The sequence below is a fragment of the Myotis lucifugus genome, unplaced genomic scaffold (assembly GCF_000147115.1).
Source record: "Myotis lucifugus unplaced genomic scaffold, Myoluc2.0 scaffold_329, whole genome shotgun sequence".
NCBI classification, from domain to species: domain Eukaryota; kingdom Metazoa; phylum Chordata; class Mammalia; order Chiroptera; family Vespertilionidae; genus Myotis; species Myotis lucifugus.
This window is the reverse complement of record NW_005871377.1, coordinates 416,871-439,432: the sequence shown is the minus strand read 5'-3', so window position 1 is coordinate 439,432 and position 22,562 is coordinate 416,871. Positions and strand designations below refer to the sequence as shown.

The 22,562-nt window shown below is 38.9% G+C and overlaps 1 protein-coding gene across 22 annotated transcripts in view; it reads right to left on the bottom strand.

The window, feature by feature from the left end:
• The window catches only part of CDK12 (cyclin dependent kinase 12), an 81,923-nt gene extending 64,145 nt beyond the window's left edge, over positions 1-17,778 (bottom strand). For 19 of the 22 annotated variants that reach the window (XR_002832138.1, XR_002832139.1, XR_002832146.1 and 16 more), the window contains exons 1-4: positions 16,147-17,778; positions 10,045-10,929; positions 1,672-1,848; positions 716-855 (exon numbers count right to left, since the gene is read on the bottom strand). Coding sequence is in view for 6 of the 22 variants with exons in the window: in XM_023764394.1 (XP_023620162.1) it covers positions 716-855; positions 1,672-1,848; positions 10,045-10,929; positions 16,147-17,195 (2,251 nt within the window). In the remaining 16 variants the exon portion in view is untranslated. The remainder of the gene's footprint in view (positions 1-715; positions 856-1,671; positions 1,849-10,044; positions 10,930-16,146) is intronic. The other 3 variants (XR_002832150.1, XR_002832152.1, XR_002832151.1) reach the window with 1 other exon arrangement.
• Between the last annotated feature and the right edge of the window lie 4,784 nt (positions 17,779-22,562).

The following is a 22,562-nucleotide window of genomic DNA, read 5'->3' as shown; positions in this document are numbered from 1 at the left end:
AATGCCTATTTTAATGCTTTTATATCTTAAAAAACAAGTCCCTAAGTTCCCTTTCTTATCTTTGATTTCTTTAAGACTTGAATTTTTATAAATCCCATAATCAGTTAGGCTTAAACATTTTGGTTATTAAAATACACCAATAGCCGAAACCGGTTTGGCTCAGTGGATAGAGCGTCGGCCTGCGGACTGAGGGGTCCCAGGTTCGATTCCGGTCAAGGGCATGTACCTGGGTTGCGGGCACATCCCCATTAGGAGATGTGCAGGAGGCACCTGGTCGATGTTTCTCTCTCATCGATGTTTCTAACTCTCTATCTCTCTCCCTTCCTCTCTGTAAAAAATCAATAAAATATATTTAAAAAAAAAAAAAAAAAAAAATACACCAATAATTCAACTACATTATTTTATCTTCAAGGACTAAGCCCCTTATCAAACAAAGAGCAATTTACACATTTTATTTTTACCCTCTCTTAAATTCCAAGCAAGCTTATTATAAAACATTTACAAAAGACAACGAAAAAGAGGAAGGTTTTAAACTGTAATAATTATACTATTCTTTTGGAAAATTTTAGTCTATTTAGTAACTTTTAGAGACCAAATTAGAACCCAAAACTTACTTCTTTTTTTTTTTTCCAAAACTTACTTTTGATAAGTCCACTTAAGACATCAGTATTGCTAACTTTTTAACCTGACATCTAAATTTCGTGGCAATATTTACCTGTGTCTTTGTCCTTGGCTTTATATACTTGGCCATAGGTTCCCTCTCCAATAATCCCAATAATGTCAAACTTGTCCACACAGCGTTTCCCCCAATCACTTTCTGTCTGTCTTCTTTCTCCATAACGAGGACAACAGATTCTAAAAATGGCAAAACAAAAAGTTGTTTTTTAAAATTAAGTCTACTAAAAAAAAAAAAATTCTTTTATGATTTCTCTAATTCCTGAGTCTTCTATGAATTTCTTTATTAAAAAGGCAGGAATTAAATAATATGAAATAAATAGTTTAAACTGTCTCTCACGATGGCTAAAACACGGATTTTTTTTTTTACTTCAGGAGGACACAAGATAAAGTAGATTTGCTGCTTAGTTTCTGACCTCTATTGAGTATTTGCTTACTCACCTATAGAATGGGAAAAGAATCCCTACATCATAGGGTTACAATAAAAATAGAAAACTTTGGCAATAATAAGTACTCAAGAAAAGTAACTTTTTATTAAGAGAGGAATGCTAACAATCAGAAGATCAAACCCAGATTCTACTACATTTATGGTGTGGCAATTTATGTGATTAAAGAAAAAAAATCCCACATCTATTAATTTCATTAATATGTACATGGCTTACACACCCTGAGTATAAGGGCTTCTTTTTTTCCTTTAATACTCTAAATATTATGAACTCAAAAGATACAATGGGATCAATGTTCGTGATATATTTGGATTGGGGAAATTATTGCTTTTCTAAAAAAATAATAACAGCTACGTATCTGTGAATGTAGATGAATAGGTCTCCTAAGTAGTAGGTTTTTATCCATTAAAATAAAATAATAGATATACATTAGGCTCAATCTTTTATGATCCTACTAGTGTGGGTTGTAGAACAAAGTGTGAGATTTAAGCTCCAAAGTTCTTCACTGTAATAAAAGCTGTACTTAAGGTAGGTCCCTACAAAAACTCACTTTGGTCTCTTTTTATATGGTTGCTGAGGTGGTGTGATTGCCTTTGGTTCTGGAGAGTCAGGTGGAGATGGATCCCCACCAGGGAGTTCTGGAGGGAGAGGGAGGTCCGTGAGTAAGTGACGTGGCCTTTGCTCCTTCTCTTTCTTTACGGGTTTTGAAGGCAGAGTTTCTTTTGGACTAAACAATAAAGAAGAAAAGATCACAATTACTTAAAGGATATCCAAATAAAACTATCAAGATTCTAATGTCTGGCTATTAAAAGATTACAAAGATTTTACTTTTAAAGGAAAAAATCCATAATACAAAGTCATAAAAAGGAGTTTATCAAAGTTAAAAAGACTTGGATTTTGCAAAAAGAAATCTATAATATATTAAAGAAATAATAGCCCTGGCCGGTGTGGCTCAGTTGGTTGAGTATCTTCCTGTGCAATAAAAAGGTCCCTGGGCCCTTAGCTGGTTTGGCTCAGTGGATAGAGAGTGGGCTTTTGGACTGAAGAGTCCCAGGTTTGATTCCGGTCAAGGGCACATGCCAGGGTTTCGGGGTCAATCCCCAGTTGGGGACATGTAGGAGGCAGCCGATCAATGATTCTCTCTCTCCCTCTCCCTTCCTCTCTGAAATAAAAAAATATATATATATTAAAAAAAATAAAAGTATATTTTAAAATAAATTTTAAAAAAAGAAAGGTCACTGGTTCAATTCATGGTCAGGACACATGCCCAGGTTGTGGTGAGTATGGGAGGCAACCAACCAATGTTTCTATCTAAAAATCAACAAAAATATATTTAAAAAAATAAAGAAATAATAAAAATTTTCGAGTATTATTTGTAGGTCCTTTAACAAACTCTTCCTTTAATATCCTTCCCAAGATTCTATTTAGGTGTTTTTTTTTTTAAGATTTTTAAATTGATCTTTATAGAAAGTAGAAGGGAGAGGGAGAGTGGAATAGAAACATTGATGAGAGGGAAACATCAATCAGCTGCTTCCTGCATGCCCCCACCTGAATCAAGCCTGTAACCCAGGCATATGCCCTGACTGGGAATCGAACCAGCAATCTCTTGGTGCATGGGGCAACACTCAAACACTGAGCCACATGGGCCAGATTCTATTTGGATTTTTACTGAGATGAAATAAAATGCAGAAAGTAATCATCTTAAATTTGCAAAATTCACTACAACTCATGGCATCATCAAACCTACTCTATATTTTAACCAGCAAAGATTTAAACAAATGAAAGCTCAACAATGTAACATTACCGTATCATTAAAGATGTGGAGAGAACTTGGACAAAGGGAATAGTATTTTAGAACTCGGAAAAAGAAATAAAGCTAAGCTGGAAATCAAAACTAGTGAAAAGTATACTGACTTATTCTATTGGTTTGGAAGCAAAAGGCAACCATATCTAACCTGCCAAGATGGATAAATAAACCTCAAACTAAAAAATCTATATCAATTTAATTTAAGTAGGTGAAGGATTTTGTGCCGTGCATGTCCTCAGAAAAGACAGTGCAGTATATTAATTCATTCCTACAAATAAAACCATGTTAGATAGTAAGCCTTTTCTATTCCATCACAGTATTAGAAGATTGAAAAGGATCTGAGAATCGTAACCACAGTAGGAGCCTCCTCCACTTTTTTTGACAAGTGGTTATAAAAAAACATATTCTCCTTTTTCTTTTTAAAGCAGATTGTAACTTGAGCATTACATTTCCATTCAAAACTTGATCTGAATTACTTTTGAAAAGCTTTACAACATGCCTAGACAGGCTTATAATTTTGTTATTCTAAGCAATACTTTTCTTTGGTAAACAAGCCCTATAGATAGTTACTCCTATAAGCTGGTTCAGTTTAACATACTAATTTCTAAACGCCAGGTACAAGCAGTTGATAACTACAGGGAATGGAAGTCTTAAAAGTAGATCTTAGAAGATGAAACATATTCTTTCATGAATATGTTTCATAAAGACTAGCTCTACCCTTGCAATGTACCTTTTTGAAGCATACTGCTGCCCTTTGTGTGTGAAACAATCTCAAAAGCTACTTCCTCCTACCAATTTTCATCATTTTAAGCTCTTGTCAATCAGACAGAATAGAATCTAGATTAGTTTGCAAAATGATCATCTGAGCTTTCTGTTAAATTACTGATAGAGATAACTTATGACATTACAATTTGCACGATTCTTCTACCCTGGGAACAAAGCATATTACCAGGAAACTCTCAAGTCAGGATACAATATACATTCTTAAAATTTCCCCAATTTTCAAGATATTCAGGGAAAGAAAATTCCTCACTTCTCAACTAATGTCAGATATTGTTTTGTATTCCTGAGAAACTATTTTTAAATTTTTATTTTTCAATTACAGTTTACATTCAATATTATTTTGTATTAGTTTCAGGTGTACAGCATAGTGGTTAGCAAACTGTTCTTTGTAAATTTCAACTCCTCATGATTCAGAAATGCATTAGTTCTTGGTTCTGCTTCACCAGAATCAAAGTATCTGAATTCTATCATCATTATTTCATGTAAGTTCAGTCTATGTTTTATAGTTAGGTTTTGTTTTCATCCAAAGTTTACTTAATGGATTCAAATATAATTTGCTGCTGTGAAAATGTACATTGCTTCTGGAAAAAAATCACATTAGTAGCATGTTTTTTTCAAGAAAGAATGAGTGTTTGACAGGATGTGTACATCCTACTAATTTAGGACATACATGTTGAATATGGATCAAATGCTACTTCAACAAATTCCAAAAAAACCCCCCCCAAACCCCACAAATTCCAATGTTCCAAAAAACCTTGGAATGATGGCCCATAAAATTGCAATGCTTAACAACATTATGGTCTTTAGCCTTTAGTGTAGGGCACTCGGTAAAATATAGCTCTATATAGTTCTGAGGACATACAGATGTCGAGATGTTCTAACATAGGGAAGCAGACACTGACTCTTAAGTCATTACTTAAAAATCCAGTACCATGAAATACTGAACTACCTTAATATCAGTACTTCCTGGTTCCCCATTTATACCTATAGACAACTCACATATGGTGAGTAGATTGTATAATAATTTTTTTTAAACCTCACCAGAGGATTATTTTTTCCAACACTTTTCTGTTTTTAGAGAGAGAGTGGAAGGAGAAAGAAAGAGAGAAAACATCAATGTGAAAGAGACATATTGATTGGTTGCCTCCTGCATGCACCCCAACCAGGGCTGGGGGATCAAACCTGCAACCGAGGTACCTGCCCTTGACCAGGAGTCAAACCCACAACCCCTCAATGCACAGGCCAATGCTTTAACCACTGAGGACACTGGCCAGAGCTCATGTATAAAAGTTGTCAAGATCCAGGACTGCCTGAAGTTTAAGAGTCTCTCTTTTTAAAAATTCTTTATTGTTTAAAGTATTAAGTAAGTCTCCTTTTTCCCCCACTGACCTCTCCCCAGCTGCCGCCACTCCCCAAGAGTCTCTTGAAATTTATAATGAGATTTAATCTGTATAATGTAAACACCTCTAATAAGAAGTCTTTATTGTTAAAAAAGAAAGTATAATTCCTTTTGAACTATTTAAAAAGAAAATTTCTTCATAATGTTAAAAATTCAATAGCATAAACTTTAAATATGATAATTTATCCTCTTCCACTTAAAAGCAGATTATTTAAAAAGCGATTTATTCTTACAAACTTCAATTAAAAATTCGAGTTGAGCGCTGACTGGTTTGGCTCAGTGGATAGAGTGTCAGCCTGTGGACTCAAGGGTCCCAGGTTCGATTCCGGTCAAGGGCATGTACCTTGGTTGCAGGCACATACCCAGTAGGGAGTGTGCAGGAGGCAGCTGATCCATGTTTCTCTCTCATAGATGTTTCTAACTCTCTGTCCCTCTCCCTTCCTCTCTGTAAAAAATCAATAAAGTATATATTTAAAAAAAAATTCGAGTTGAGCTCTGGTTGGGTAGCTCAGTTGATTAGAGCATTGTCCTGAAACGCCAAGGTTGCAGGTTCGAACCCTGGTCAGGAATCAACCACTGAATGAATCAATAGGTGGAACAAATCAGTGTCTCTCTCTCTCTCTCTCTCTCTCTCTCTCTCTCTCACACACACACACACACACACACACACACACAGACAAATAATTCTTGTGTGATACATTAAAAATTGGAAAGAGCCCAGCCAGTGTGGCTCAGTGGTTGAGCGTTGACCTAGTCACGGTTCAATTCCCAGTCAGGGCACATGCCTAGATTATGAGCTTGATCCCCAGTGTGAAGCATGCAGGAAGCAGTCAATCAATGATTCTATTATCATTGATGTTTCTATCTCTCTCTCTCTCCCTTCCTCTCTGAAATAATAAAAAAATATATTTTTAAAAAATTAAAACTAAGCATACTATTAGCAAAATCCTAAATCAAATGTGAATGCTCACATAGATCCCTTCTTTTTCTCTAAGAGCTCAATACTTTAACCCTTTGCACTCCGCTGTCCCCTCTCAGGGGACATCGGAATTCTAGCATATCACTCGGATGTCCCCTCTCAGGGGACATTGCAGTTTATTAGTGATTACGGGGAATTGAGTTATTTCAACGCAACTTTTTGAGACATGCATGTTTCCCTGAAGTTTTATCTTGAAATGGCACAAGAAATTAAATCAAAATATCATAAAATTACTAAGATATATACAAGAAATGTCAGTGAGTTTTGTGTCGGATTAAACAATAAACTACATATTCCCGATGTGGGACAAAGAAAACAGGACTGCATTGTGTGTTCTAACAGGAAAACACCTGGTGGCAGGCATCAAACCACTTATTACTGTCAAACATGCACTAATCAGCCTGCAATGCATATTGGGAAGTGTTACAAAACTTATCATACTGTACAAAATTATAAACAATAAAATATTTTTTTTTTTGCAAATATACATTCCTCGATGTCACCCAATTCATATAAGTCCAATATCATTATAATACGTTACTTGGTTCCAAAATTATACTAAATAATACGAGGGTCTGTAAATGCACGTTTGTTTCCGCCGCAAAGTAGCGTCGAGTAGCTGGTAGCCAATGTCCAGAATGGTTCGGAGTGCAAAGGGTTAAATAAACAGCCATTAAGAATAGTGTAGGCCGGCCAGTGTAGCTCAATGGTTGAGCATTGACCCATGAACCAGGAGATCATGGTTCGTTTCCCGGTCTGGGCACATGCCCAGATTGTGGACTCAATCCCCTGTGTGGGGCATGCAGGAGGCAGCCGATCAATGATTCTCTCTCATCGTTGATGTTTCTATCTCTCTCCCTCTGCCTTCCTCTGTGTAATCAATAAAAATATATTTTTAAAAAAGAATAGTGTTCTACAGAAGTCTAATAAACTCCAAATAAACCAGGCTACCAAAAAAAAAAAAAGAAAGAAAAAGATTTATAAACCCTATATGGTTAACTGAAAGTTTCATACAGATGATCTCTTTCAAAGCAAGAGATCCTCATGAACTATGTTCATGAAGAACATACTATATTGAAGTGGGTGTTTGGCAGTCTTTGTTTTGTTTGTGTGTTTTTTATATCCTCACCTGAGTACATTCTTAAGAGAGAGGAAGAGAGAGAAATCGATGTGAGAGAGAAACATCAATTGGTTGCCTTCCCTATGTGCCCTGACCCAACCTCCAACCAGACTGGGAATCAAACCCGCAACCCAGGCACGTGCCCTGATAGGATATCAAACTGGCAACCTTTCGGTGCACAGGACAACACTCAACCACCTGAGCCACTCCGGCCAGGCAGCCTTTGTTTATTGAAACCAAGAAATATAAACCATGAATCAGAAAGGCTTTTGCAATACCATTAATTAAATTCCTGCATTTGATACCTGGGTTAATACACTCCTGTGCAATCTATATGCTTGAAAGAAAAGTTTCATTCTTTTTCCAAAAGTATTTTAACTAAAAGAAGACAAATCCTCTAATACAAGCTTTATGTCATCCATGTGCCAAATGATTTAACTACATGCCCAGTGTCATTTCACACAGACTCTGACTCCTTCAGCAGTTTTACTTATTCATTCACATAATCAATATTTACTGACTGCATTCTGTGTTCCTTGTTTAAAGCACTGCAGGCAATAAAAAGCTGTATATTATATTCTTAACATTTAAGCTGCTGCAATTTCACATGAGAAGATAAGAATATAAGTGAGGTCCATATGCAACTTTTAGATTTCTTCCTGAAAAGTTTTCTTAAATAAAAATTATTTTTCATGTGAAAAATAGATATAAATGGCACGTGGATAGAGAGTATATATACATATGAACAAATTGATATTGAAAGAAATCTTCATTTCCATTTTTATCCCTTTAATAATTTGCTTAAAAGTGAAACTCTCTGTGAAAAACCAATAAAATATATTTAAAAAAAAAAAAAAAAAGAAATAAAGTATCGTTACACTTTCAGAATCAGAATTGATCTATAACAAAAATAGTTTGCTCACTTCATCCTCTCTCATACACATTCTTAAAGATAGCCACACATACTTACATAAGCACTGTATGGTCTCACTTTACCCTTCATCTCTAATCTGAAATATAGAAACCCCTATGTGCCATCTATCAACATTATTCCACCTGAAAACCTGCACTCCACATGACCCATGGTAGGTTGATTCAATAATTATTTGGCTAGCTAAATAAAATTTCAAAATAAAGATTCTTAGCCACACTGATAGTGCTCTAACCACTACATAAAACTAATATTTAAATGTGGTTCTAGCCATAACTGGTTTGGCTCAGTGGATAGAGCGTCAGCCAGCGGTCTGAAGGGTCCCAGGTTTGATTCTGGTCAGGGGCATATACCTTGGTTGCGGGCACATCCCCAGTAGGGAGTGTGCAGGAGGCAGCTGAATTGATGTTTCTCTCTCATCGATGTTTCTAATTCTCTATCCCCTTCCCTTCCTCTCTGTAAAAAAAATCAATAAAATATATATTTTTTTAAAAACAAAACAGTAACATAAATACTGTCATGGTATATGTCACTGCTAAATTGTGCTTGGTGGCAATTGCCTAGCTAGTTCTGTCAAGAAATTAAAAATATTTCCTAATGTCTTCTATAAAATTAGACTCAGGCTTCATAATCATTTAATCAATTCTCAATACTCAGAGAACTTATTAAAATTAGTTTTCCTCATCATCCCGTTGTGAATTGTATTCTAAATAGTAAAGATTCTACATATTATTCTTCTGCTTCTTATAGAATAACTGTTTTTTGTGTTTTTTTTAAAGCAGAACATTTTGAAGTAAATAAACCTGGCTTATTTTTCTCCTGGACCAGGAAGGAAAAACAAAACAAAACAAAATAAAAGCCATAAGACATTTTAGGGACCACTGAGGATATTCACTATTATTACTACTACTAGAGGCTCGGTGCACGAATTCGTGCACAGGTGGGGTCTCTAGGCCTGGCTGGCGATCGAGGACTATGGGGGGTCAGCCAGCTGGGGGGAGGGACCATGAGAGGTTGGCGCCCTCCCCCTCATGGGGCCACTGTGTGGGGGCTGGCCTGCGGGGGGCGGGGGGCGGGGGGTTGGAGTGCACTGACCTCCAGGGGGCAGTTCCTGAATTGAGCGTCTGTCCCCTGGTGGTCAGTGCACGTCATAGCGACTGGTCGACCGGTTGTTCCAGTCATTCAGTCATAATGGTCGCTTAAGCTTTTACATATATAGATTATTATTTATACTATGTTGTTATTATTAGAGACATATTAAAGTACTCAGAAGTATCAAATATCTGCAGTTAAAGCAAATGTGGCCAAAAGTTAACCACTGGTGGATCGAGGTCAGTGGTTCTCAACCTGTGGGTTGAGACCCCTTTGGCGGTTGAATGACCCTTTCACAGGGGTCGCCTAAGACCATCCTACATATCAGATATTTACATTACGATTCATAACAGTAGCAAAAGTACAGTTATGAAGTAGCAATGAAAATAATTTTATGGTTGGGGTCACAACATGAGGAACTGTATTTAAAGGGCGAGAAGGTTGAGAACCACTGATCTAGGTGAAGAGTATAAGGGTGTTAATTGTATCATTTAAAAAATTTTTCTAAGCTACTAAAATTTTCAACACAAAGATTTGAAAAGAAAATGCTATTGATTTTTTAAAATTTGAATCCAAAGTAGCCTTATCAATAGACTTATGAGAAAAAGGGTTACTGGGCCTCAAATTGTAATTCTTCCTAAGTAATATCATAAATAAGGACTTTTCCACTGAAAACTGAACATCAAAGGCATTTCCTATTCATAAAAACATTCTAAATAGCCATGCATTAGAGCAATTTTAACAAAGTTTGAGAAAAATGTATTACACTTAGATCAAGAGGTTAAGTTTTCTCAGTTAACTATGGGACTTACCTATCCATGTCATCTTCTCCAAGTAATAAGGGTGGAAGGGGCAGAGGAGGCAACGTTGACGTTTTTAGGTGTGGAATAGCAGCTGTTACAGACACTTGAGTCTTCATAGAAACCTGTACAGAGGGCTGAGAATTTGCCTGAGAGGACAGAGTAGACGTCCTTAAGTGGGTAGAAGGGGGCAAAGTTGAAGGACTAGAAGCAGGAACCTGACTAAATGCTGGCTGGGGAGGAGGCAGAGGTGGTTGCTGTGGAATAGCTGGTAGTGGAGGCAAAGGTGGCAAGGGGGGGGTTTGAGGTGGAGGGGTAGTAGTCGGTAAAGGAGGTGGAGGAGAAGTAACTGTGGGGAGAGGTGGAAGGGTCTCCTTTTCTGTTGTCTCTGTATCTTTTGGAGTAACAATCTCCTCCTTCAATGCCATGGGTTTAGTGTCTCTTGATCCCTGTACTTTCAAATCTTTAAGAACAGGATGCTTTTCAGAGTTCTCATCCACCTTTACTTTCCCTGTATCTAAAGAATTTTTGGCTTCTATGTTTAGATGTGTTACATTCACTAGTTCAGTATCTGGGGCAGATTTTTCCAATTTTAAAACTCTGGGTAACTTTTTAGACTCCAAACCTGAATCCTTAGCTTCTACTGAACTGTTCTCTTTTCTAGTCAAAATAATAGGTGAACCCTTGGATTCCTTTCCATCCATTTTTGCTGCAGCTGCAGCAGCTGCTCTTTCCTTCTTTTTCCTACTGAGTTCAGCTCCCAAGCTGGAGTTCAATGGAAGTCGGACAGGTGAGATACTGGAATGTCGACTACGTGACCCGGATCTCTTCTTTTTACTATGCGAAGATGAATGTCTTGAATATGCAGGACTTCTACTTCTAGACTTCATGGACTTCCTAATGGAAAAAGAAAAGACAGTTCAATGGATAGGCTATAGCAAAATAAAGGAAAATAGATCAGTTAAACTATGGAGAACTATAACTTAAAAAAAACACTTTAAGTTAGCAATCTTAAAAATAGTTGTCAAACAATAATAAATCAACATTGGTTCATTAATTGGTTTAATTGTAACAAATGTATCATACTAATATAGGATGTTAATGGGGAAACTGGGTTTCAGGACATATAAGAACTCTGCACTATCTTCACAATTTTTCTGTAAATCTAAAACTATTCTAAAAAAAGTTCAAGAAATAGGAACTAAATCCTGTATGACAATACATTTCTATCATATAACACTAAAAATTATTTAACCAAAGGAAGATCGATATTTTTTCCCCATGTTAGGAAATACCAATATTCACAATGTTTACTTTTAGAATTTTGGTTTAAATTTCTGATAAAGTGAAAACATGATTTAAAAAGTCATACTTTATACCAAAGGGGGGGAGGGGGGTATATCAATCAAGAAATTAAAAGTAACAAGCATGCTTCACCAAAATATAAACTTTTTTACATGTTTTTATTGATTTTAGAGAGGAAGAGAGAGGGGGAGAGAGATAAAAACATAGATGAGAGAGAATCATCAACACTGATTGGCTGCCTCCTGGCATGCCCCATGCTGGGGGTCGAGCCTGCATCCCAGGTATGTGCCCTGACCAGGAATAGAACTGGTGACCTATTGGGTCATGATGCTCAACCATTGAGCCACATAAGTTTTTAACTACAGAACTACTTAATTGACAGATCCCAGGAAAAAATTTTTGTTCCTTGTATCCTCAATTTATAATTAAGTTATAATTAAGTTGTGCCTAAACAAACCCCCAAGAGGCAAGAACTGTCTTACCAAAATAATTTATTAAAAGTTCTCAAAACCATAATGGCTTATATAAAATGATTTCTAATCAACTTTTTAGGAACTTGTAAAGCGAGGTATTATTGCACGTTCATTTTATTTTCATTATTTTCATTATTAAGAAAGGATCGGGCCCTAACTGGTTTGGCTCAGTGGATAGAGCGTCGGCCTGCGGACTGAAAGGTCCCAGGTTCGATTCCGGTCAAGGGCATGTACCTTGGTTGCAGGCAAATCCCTAGTTGGGGGTGTGCGGAAGGCAGCTGATCGATGTTTCTCTCTCATCGATGTTTCTAACTCTCTATCCCTCTCCCTTCCTCTCTGTAAAAAATCAATAAAATATATTTTTTTTAAAAAAAAGAAAGGATCGGGAAGTAAAATTTTAGAATCTATGAGGCAGATTACTCTAAATTGAAATCCAACCCTCATTCTTTCCGCTTTTAAAAAAATCATTTTATTGATTTCAGAGAGGAAGAGAGAGGGAGAGAGAGATAGAACATCAAGGATGAGAGAGAATCATTGATTGGCTGCCTCCTGATCCAACCCACAACCCGGGCATGTGACCTGATGGGGAATCCAACTGTGACCTCCTGGTTCATAGGTTGAATGCTTAACCACTGAGCCATGCTGGCTGCACTCTTTTTGCTTTATTTTTTTTTAAATATATTTTTATTGATTTCAGAGAGGATGGCAGAGGGAGAGAGAGATAGAAACATCAATGATGAGAATCACCAATCGGCTGCCTCCTACATGCCCCCCACTGGGGATCGAGCCTGCAACCCAGGCACATGCCCCTGACCGGAATCAAACCCAGGGTCCACAGGCCAATGCTCTATCCACTGAGCCAAACCAGTGAGGGCCCTTTTGCTTTTTGAAAAACCCTAATGTGCTTAGGCTTCAAGGTGTGTGAGTGTGTATGGGGGAAATTAGCACTAAAATGTAATTAGACAAAACATAATTTGCTCAGCAGTCTAAAACAAATTGTTCCCATTCCAGATCTTCAGTATCTCCCTTTATCTTTGATCACTGGTAAGACTGACATGAATCAAAACATTCCAAAACAAATAGTATATATGTGTAGTGAAAACAACTCACATGGTGTTAGCCATGATTTTCTTATACCTATACTGCTCTTTGGAAATTTGCCCCCAAAACTTAGTTAAAATATAAAGTCATTATTAGAATCAAAGTACCCAAAACAACAACATATATATGTATGTATGTATGTATGTAAACTACTGAGAGTAGTTAAGTGGAAAATTAATACAGTACTTCACTTGTAAAAAACTGGCTGAAACAAGAGGTTTTCTCAGTTTGAATTATAGCTGGTATAAAATTAACACCTCTATCCCAGGAAAAACTTCTAAAATCCCAAACACTAAGTAATGTCAGAGACCACGCTATACAAAGCATTGTTTCTATAATCTTTCAGCATGACTAAATCTTTCTAAGGAACTTTGCTTTAAAAGCCCTTGAATTTCTGAATAGAAGCCTATTGTTAATGGGACATTTGGATGGCCATATACTTAAGGTTTTTTTTCTGATATACATGTTGTATTTGAGATCCAGACCCAGTCTTCAAGGAAAAAAAAGAGGGGACAGGCCCTGCCAGCATGGTTCAGTGGTGGAGCTTCAACCTATGAACCAGGAGGTCACGGACGGATTTCCAGTCAGGTCACATGCCCAGGTTGTGGGCTGAATCCCTAGTGGGAAGCAGCCAATCAATGATTCTCTCTCATCATTGATGTTTCTGTCTCTCCCTCTCCCTTCCTCTCAGAAATCAATAAAAATATTTTTAAAGGGGGGAGACAGCGAATAGGTAAAGTCAGGTAATAAAAAAAAAATTTGTCTTCAAAACTAAATATACTTTTCCCCTGAATTAAGTTAGGTTCCACCCATCTGAAATGAAATTGCTACTATTCATCACTACTAATTTGGTAAATACAAAGACCTTGCATTTCTGCCAATGCATTTTGTCTTTTAAAACAACGCTGCTTATTTAATTTTTACTCTCTCCCAAGGAAAAAACACAGAGAATACCATAGAAGGATCTGTATGTTCCTTTACTCTGACTCTAAGAAAGTTTTATACTTACTGTTTAGAATTCCAACAAATGAGGAAAAATATATAATGCACAATTCAAACATATGATGCTCTCTACAAACCAACTAAAAATGTGCATTTGACTCTAAGGTTATAATGAGGTACTTATATTTATTTCCTATACTATCATAATGTGTCTCCAATTCTTTCTTGATTTATTTTAACCATTTCTGCACTATTCCAATTAACTGAGTAGAAGAAAACAAGATATGAATCCAAAAGGAATCACTGCAAAGCCACAGTTCTTACTGAAACTCATTTTAGTGTTTTAGCCCTAATGCACTTCTGTATTCCCAAACCCCACAATAAAAATTCTCAGAAAAGCTTTATTAAACTACTCCCTCAAGAAAACAAGTATTTGGCTACTGTCTGTGGAATAGCCACTTTCTGTGTACTGCTTCACTAATAAACTCTTTCACTTAAACAAAAGAAAAAACTTTGAAAATATTTCATTTCTTAGTGTTCCTTAAAAAACTAAACTTTCAAATGGTACACTTAAGATATCCACTTCCCTGTATATAAATTTTACTCCTCATTAGCTGATGACCTCTAGCTAATGATACACAGGCTAAATAAAGAGTTTATAGTGAAGTATACTGATGTCAGCAATTTACTTTAAATCAAAACAAAAGGTGAATCGATGGACAGATATAAAATATATAGCAAATATTAATTGTAGAATGTAGGTGGTACATGTATGGGTCCTTACTACAATTCTTTAATCTTTCTGTTTTTGAAAAGTTATTATGAAATGGAGTGAAAAACTAAGGAACTTCGGACCCTGACAACTAGGAACTCCGCAGGCTTGATCAATTCAAACGATTTTATGAATAATTATAAATGTAAGTTGACAAAAATTACTCACATTGACATATAAAAGATATGCATGGGTTTTTTCAAGTTAGAGTAATTTCTCTAGAAGTATTCAACAACATTTTCCTTACTCATAGAATTTACTGACTGGCTTCAGGTTCCAGGCACTGTACTATGCACTTCATATTTACTAATTTAATCCTCACAACAGCTCTAGAAGTTGGTAGTTATTATTCCCATTTTACACATGAAAAAACTTGGGCATGGAGACATTATTTGCCAAAGGACACATAGCAAGATTAGGACTCCACTCAGGTATAACTCCAAAGCCCATGTTCTGCTTTTGTGGACAAAGGTGAGTCCACAAAGAGAGAGGTACAATTTCATCATCTACGAACAAGAACACTCTAACAATTAAATTTCAAACTAACGTCTTTCTTGCAAAAATAACACAGTAAAGCACTATGACCATTTTTTCAGAAACATTTTTAAAATTGCCAGTGGTCACAGAATACAGCAAATCTTAATAGGTCAATGGTGGTGCTATAAAGAAAATCAAATTATCATTGGAATCAATTTCTGGAAAATAGGCTCTACCATCAAAAGGAAAAAGCACGAATCAGCTGAATTTCCACTAGAAATATCTGTGAAAAGACAGGAGCCTTTTGTAAGTTACCAAAACATTGTCTACTAGGAAATAAGTAAATTTAACAAGTTTGAAGACAGTGGGCAGAACAAATGGTAGATGACCTAGGCCCTAGGCCTAGGGCCTAGGGGGTATCGGCCTTCTCCAGAGGGCAGTGGCAGCTCTGCAGGGGTTGCAGTTGAAAAGCAACTTGCTCTAATTTGTTGTCTTACATCACCATGGGAACAGGAGAGGGGCTGGACTGGGAGTGGGGGAGGCCAGAGGCTGGAGGCAGGAGTCTCCCACTGAGGCCAAACTCTAAAGCCCAAAGCCTAGTACCCAAATGGGTAATTCACTAGGGCTAGGCAAATAGCTTCAAGACAATTCAAATGAAAATCTGTAATTTCTTACATCTCTAATCAGGTTCAATGAGGTCTCAAGCACTAATACCAATGTGATTTTTAAAAAATTTGAAACAAAGGAACAGAAAAAACTAGATAACCTTTGGAAACCAGTATCAACTCCATGCATAATTTTTCTTACACAGGAGGTTACAGCTGAAGACCCTGCCACTGGACGTACCTACCTTTAGCAGTCTTAGGCATGTAACTCTCCACTTTTCAAATTCTGGCTTAAGAGGAGACCAGATTCACTCACTTGAATGACTAGCCAATAGTAAAGTGTTCTAGTCAATGAATAATGGGAACATCAACATAACATTACTAATTGCCAGTTTCTCATAACCCACCCTAAGAAAGGACTGTTAGACAAATAGCTCACCTGGAGAGCGGACTCCGACTCAGAGACCGTTTGCTGGTGAAAGGGCTGCTGGATCGCCTTCGACCGTAGGGACTGGGTGATCTCCCACTGTAAGAGCCACTCCTTTCATAGCTTGAGGAACGTCTCCGGCTATAGGGACTCACAGATCTCTGTCGTCTACTGTAGGGACTGGGTGACCGGGTGCTGGACTGGTAGGCGGAAGGCTCCTTGTAAGGTGGACTAATAGACTGCCTTCTTGAGGTGCTTCCAGGACTCTTCTTGTAGGAGTCATAATTGCTGGAGGTGTGAGATCTTGGGGGACTAAGGTCATAATCTTGGCCATAAGAAGCTCCTGAGGGGCTATCATCTTGCTTGGGGCTGTCAGACCATTTCCTGTGGGGACTCCTGGATCTCCGTTTGGGGCTGTCCACTGTCTTGTAACTTTTGGGTGTTTCCCTTTTCCGATGACTTTTACTCCGGTCTTTGTGCCCAGACTTCAATTCACGTTCTTTCCGAGTCTTCTCCTTGTGGAGTTTGGATGACCTGGATTCCTTGTTGCTGCTGCTTTTTGAGATCTGTGCCTTCCCATAGTCATCATTCTCCTCATTTGAACGCTTTGAACTTCCTGATATCCGGTCCTTCATTGATCCCGACTTACTGGAAACTTCCTGTTTTTTTTCTTTTTCTGTCTGTTTACTTTTTAGTAAGTCCCGGGAACGTCTGTGCTGGTGGTGACGATGTCTGTGCAAGCGGTCACTCCGATCAGTTCCACGACGTTCATCATTCTCCCTCCTATCTAATTTGAAGGCCATGTCGTCAGAGAAGGTATCTGAATCAGAGCTGATGTCATCATACTCCACCAAAGGTTTGATAACTGTCCCCAAAGGTGCTGCTTCGGGGGTCACCAAACCCATGTCTTTGGAGTGCTTGGACTTGTGCCGCTTGTGCTTCGCCGCCAAGCGGTGACGCTCTCTGCTGTTGGAGCTGCCACCTCCCGATGACGGCTGCAAAGTTCCAGAAGCTCCTCCGCTCCCGTCCTTCTTGCCCCCATGTCTCTCTGGATTGGGCATCCCCTTTCCCCTGGCTTCAACAGGGGGAAAAGTTCCCCAGCACTCCAAAAAGTGACCCCCACCCTCCCCCCAATCCCAACCCCACGCCTACCACAGCACCCCTAGTAGGGGGTGGGGAGGGAAGGGACCGTGGCGCAGGCCCCTCCTCCCTCCCGACTCCTCGGCACCCTCCTACATGAGGTAGGGGTGAAGGAGCCAGGGAAGAAACGAGAGTTCCTCAGCAGTGGGGTTGCGAGACAACGAGCAGCCGCTCAAGTCTGTTCGCCCTCCTCCCCTACGCGGCGCCAATCCTCAGGCACGGTGGCCAGCGAGGTCGAGGAAGTAGGAAGCCGACGGCCCAGGGCTGCGGGGCCGACTCCGGCTCGGGAGCCCAATGAAGACCGCACGGGCCTTTCGCCTACCGGGTAGCCCGACTCGGGGTGGCTTCCTGTCGCTCAGGTCCCGCGGCCTAGGTGCCTCATACACCCTTTGTCCCTCGCTCCTGAGGGAGTTCCTTTTCTTGCCTCCGCCTCACCTCAGTACCTCACACACTCAATCGCTCCCTCACAGACTCAATCCCACACTAGGTTAAACCGAAACGGCACTCGGAGGAGGGGGAGGGGGCAAGCCCAGGAAATATCGCGAGAATACTAAGCTCGCGGTATTTCGTGCTATCCCTTTACTTCTTTCTACTGCTTGATCAAACAACGCGAGAACAGGCCCCAAGCACAAAACGCGATCTTCCATATTCTCGCGATAAGCTCTTCGTTTCCCCATTTGATCTAAGCTTTATGCAAACGGAGGTAGGAGAATTTTTTTTATTCAAAACTTTATTGATAATTGTTTGAACAAAAACTCTCAGGTACCTCAGGCACCCGCGCACCTAATATTTTCAACTACAGCGCATTAGGTAGGACACGGGCCTCAAGGTCTGGGTGGTTTTTACTAAATGCTATTCTTAGTTGTTATTTTGTTTTTATTTCAGAGAGGAAGGGAGAGAGAGAGAGAAACATCAATGATGAGAGAGAATCAGTGATGGGCTGCCTCCGGCGCGCGCGCACACACACACACACACACACACACACACACACACACCCCCCGCACTGGGGATGGAGTCCACAATCCTGGCTTGTGCCCTTGACTGGAATCAAACGGAGGACCCTTCAGTCTGCAGGCTGATGCTCTATCCACTGAGCCAAACTGGCTAGGGCAATGCTATTTTTGCTGTTAAAACGTAGCCCAGAGCCCTAGCCAGTTTGGCTCAGTGGATAGAGCCTCGGTCTGAGGACCAAAGGGTCCTGGGTTCGATTCTGGTCAAGGGTATGTACCTTGGTTCCAGGCTCCTTCCTGGCCAGGCCCCTAGTCGCGGCTCATGCAGGAGGCAATCAATCCAGGTGTCTCTCTCACATGGATGTTTCTCTGTCTCTCCCTCTCTCTTTCACTCTCTCTAAAAATCAATGGATAAAATATCCTCTCGCAAAGATTAACAAAAAAAAGAAAAGACTGAATTAATTATGTTAAAATAAAAACATTTTTTAAAATGTAGCCCAGAAAATAAAATTAAAGAAAATGTAGCACAGTATTTTGCAAACCAGCTATAAACAGGGTGAGCTTGACAGGAACTCAATCAGCCAGGCAAAGAAGAAATCAACAGTGTAATTGACAAAATAGTGAATATATGCAATGGTTAAGCCTCCTTCCGCGGAGGCAAAAACTTGGAATATGAATCCCCTATCTCCTTTATTTGCTGCAAGTAAATCAAACTACCTTGGGACAACCATCTCTCGTTCTTGAATAGAGCACTTCAAGTAGCAAACTTCTTGAGTTTGATAAGAGGATAAAAATATTAGGAACAGTGCCCTAGCCAGTTAGGCTCAGTGAATAGAGCATCAGCCTGTGGAGTGAAGGGTCCAGGTTTCGATTTTGGTCAAGGGCACATACCCGGGTTGCAGGCTTGATCCCAGTAGGGAGTGTGCAGAAGGCAGCCAAAAAATGATTCTCATCATTGATGTTTCCTTCCCTCCTCTCTCTTCCTCTCTGAAATCAATAAAAATATATTTTAAAAAAAGAAAATATTGGCAACAGGGCAAAGGTGGGGACATTTCAACCCAAGTTCCTAAGCATATAACTTATACAGCGTATAATACATACGTTATCTCTAATTCTCATACTACCCTGCAAAACACGATATCCTTATCCCTATTTTACAGATAAGGAAACTCAGACTCAGAAAAGTTTAAATAACTTAGGGTAACAAAGCTAGTCTAGAAAATGCTAAGGATGAGATACACATTCATGTCTGACACTAAAGCATAAACTCTTTCATTGTATGGCCTTCTTTCCAGTCTACTGAAAACCTAAGAACCTGAAAGCTCATCACCTCTTGGGATCATCTATGGCTCTTCTGGAGTTATTTAGCCTTTTATCTTCACACAGATTATAATTATAAATGAGAAAAGCATAATATTTATGCACAAGAAAAACTAGTATATTACACTGCCTCTCATTATTTACTTTTTGAAACTCCTTTGCACACATTAACTCATTCATTCCATTTTCACAACAAACCTCTGAAATAGGGTTGTGTACGATAGGAAACTAAGGCACAGGAAAGTTATGACTTTTCCAAGCTTATTCATTCTCCCCCCCCCCCAGCAAATTTATCTGAGATTTTAAAAAATATATTTTTATTGATTTTAGAGAGGAAGGGAGATGAAGAGAGAGATAGAAACATCAATGATGAGAGGGAATCATTGATTGGCTGCCTCTGGCATCCCCCTCCCCCTCCGGGGATCATACCTGCATCCCTGGCACGTGCCCCCACAGGATTGAACCCTGACCTTCTTTAATCCTAGGCCAGCACTCTTTCTATTGCACTACACTTTTGGGGTTTGGTAGATAAAATTCAACTCTAATATAAATTATATCTCAATAAAGCTGGAAAAAATCTATTCTAGAAAATATCAAATTATTTAGCTCAGTGGATAGAGCATCCGCCTGCAGACTGAAGGGTCCTGGGTTTGATTCTGGTCAAAGTCACATGCCCTGGTTGTGGACTCGATCCCCAGCAGGGGGCATGCAGGAGACAGCAGATCAATGATTCTCTCTCATCATTGATGTTTCTATCTCTCTCCCTCTCACCTTCCTCTCTGGAATCAATAAAAATATATTTAAAAAATAAAATGCAAAATCTTCTGTAAACTGCATGGTTTGGCCTAACAACTGGTATGAACAGTGATTTTGTAAAATGAAGGTTGCTTCACTGTACAGAAAAGCTTAAACTCACTGGAGCCAGTATAGCTCAGTTGCTTGAGCATTGTCCTATGCAGCAAAAAGTTGTGGGTTCAATTTCTGGTCAGGGCACAAACGTTCTTGTGGCTTGATCCCCAGTAGGGGCGGGCAGGAGGCAGCTGATGGATATTCAACTCTCACATCAATGTTTCTCTTTCTCCCTCTCCCATCCTCTCTCTCTCTCTCTCTCTCCCTCTCTCTCTCTCAAAAAAACAACAACAAAAAAACAAAAAAAAACTTTAAACTCAGAAATTCTAAGACTGCATGATTTAGTTTATTTGCATCTCTTCCCAGGGCAGGGAGCCAGGGCAATTCTATGAACCTCGAGATGCAGTCAGGTAATTACTATATTTTCCCTGTAAATCCCCAAAGCAACTGAGAAAGCTGCTCTTTATCAATTATATCTCAATAAGTCTGTACACAAAAGAAATATTTGCCCTAGCCGGTTTGGCTCAGTAGATAGAGCATTGACCTGCAGACTGAAAGGTCCTGGTTCAATTCTGTTCAAGGGCACGCACCTGGGTTGCAGGCACAATCCCTGGCCCTAGTTGGGTATGTGCAGGAGGCAACCAATGGATGTGTCTTTCTCACATTGATGTTTCTCTCTCTGTGTCTCTCCTCTCCCTTCCACTCTCTTTAAAAATCAATGGAAAAATATCTTCTGGTGAGGATTAAAGAAAAAAAAAGAAAGAATTAACTAAATTTATAATAATTTCCTATCCACCACAAACCAATTTGTTAGTTTAGATTTTAGGTTTAAAGAGTCCTCTGAAGTCACACTCAAAGCCTAGTCATTTAAAATTTGCCCATTGTCCCCTTCTTGCCATATAGGATGATTCTTCCTATGTTTTTCTTGTTTAATGACATGTCTCTCCTATCTTTTTGAGTACAAATTTCTAACAATGTCATTTCATTTTTATTTTTAGACGAGAAATTGTAACATTCTATTCTGTGACCAAAATTTGCTAAAGTTTACTCTATTTTCAAGCTTTGTAAGGTTTAAATTTTCTACCTATATTTAGTACAGGCATTATTGTTTATATGTACAGGGAGGTTCCATGAAGAAGCTGTGTATCTAACATTGATACTTTTGGCATAATAAATTAACAAAAAATTTTGAGTACCTATGATTATTGTGACCAATTGTATTTTCAGAACTCTAAATCAGATAAGCCCATCAAAGGCTGAGGCTGTGTTTTCATGTTTATATTATATTAACATACACAAGTACTAGGACTCCATAGATGCTTGTTGAATGAAGAACACTTTGACAACAGAAAAGGAATTAGCATTTAAAATATGAACTCTCAGCACTCTCCCTCCCAGAAGCACACCCATCCCTTTTCTCTCCATCTCAGGGTCCCCAGGAGACTTGCAGCCAAAGGAGCAATGGGCAGTGGCAGCTCTTCTGGGCTAACCCCCCTGACCCTGTCTCCAAGGCCTGCTTTTCTTTGACTTCCCAGTGAGCCAAAGCAGCCCCATCTAGGCTCTCTCCAGTTGCTTCTTTTATCCTAAGCCCTTCCATGATTCACTGTCCCCAACTTTAATAAATGCACTCTCAAAACAACAACAACCAAAAACCAACAAAACAAGAATTCTCACTTGGGCCCTAGCTGGTGTGGCCCAGTGGATAGAGCGTCAGACTGTGGACTGAAGGGTCCCGGGTTTGATTCTGGTCAAGACACATGCCCAGGTTGCGGGCTCTATCCCCAGTGGGGGTTGTGCAGGAGGCAGCTAATCGATGATTCTTTGTCATCATTGATGTTTCTATCTTTTTCTTTCTCTCTCTCCCTTCCTCTCTGAAATCAATATATATATAAAAGAAGAATTCTCACTTGGATAAATGCTCTCTGTACTCCATCAACTTTAAGGTTGCTAGGCTTATATTATATACTATTTGGAACATACTTTTATACCAAAAAAATATTTGTTTACTTCTTGAAGTTCAAATTTAACTGTGTTCCGTATTTTATCTGGCAACCCTATCAATTTATCCCAACAATATGCATGGTATCTATGAGATGGGTCAGCAGCTGGGTGGGCTACCCACCACCTGCCAAGCACCATACCTAGCTGCAGAAAGTCTAAACAACCGAC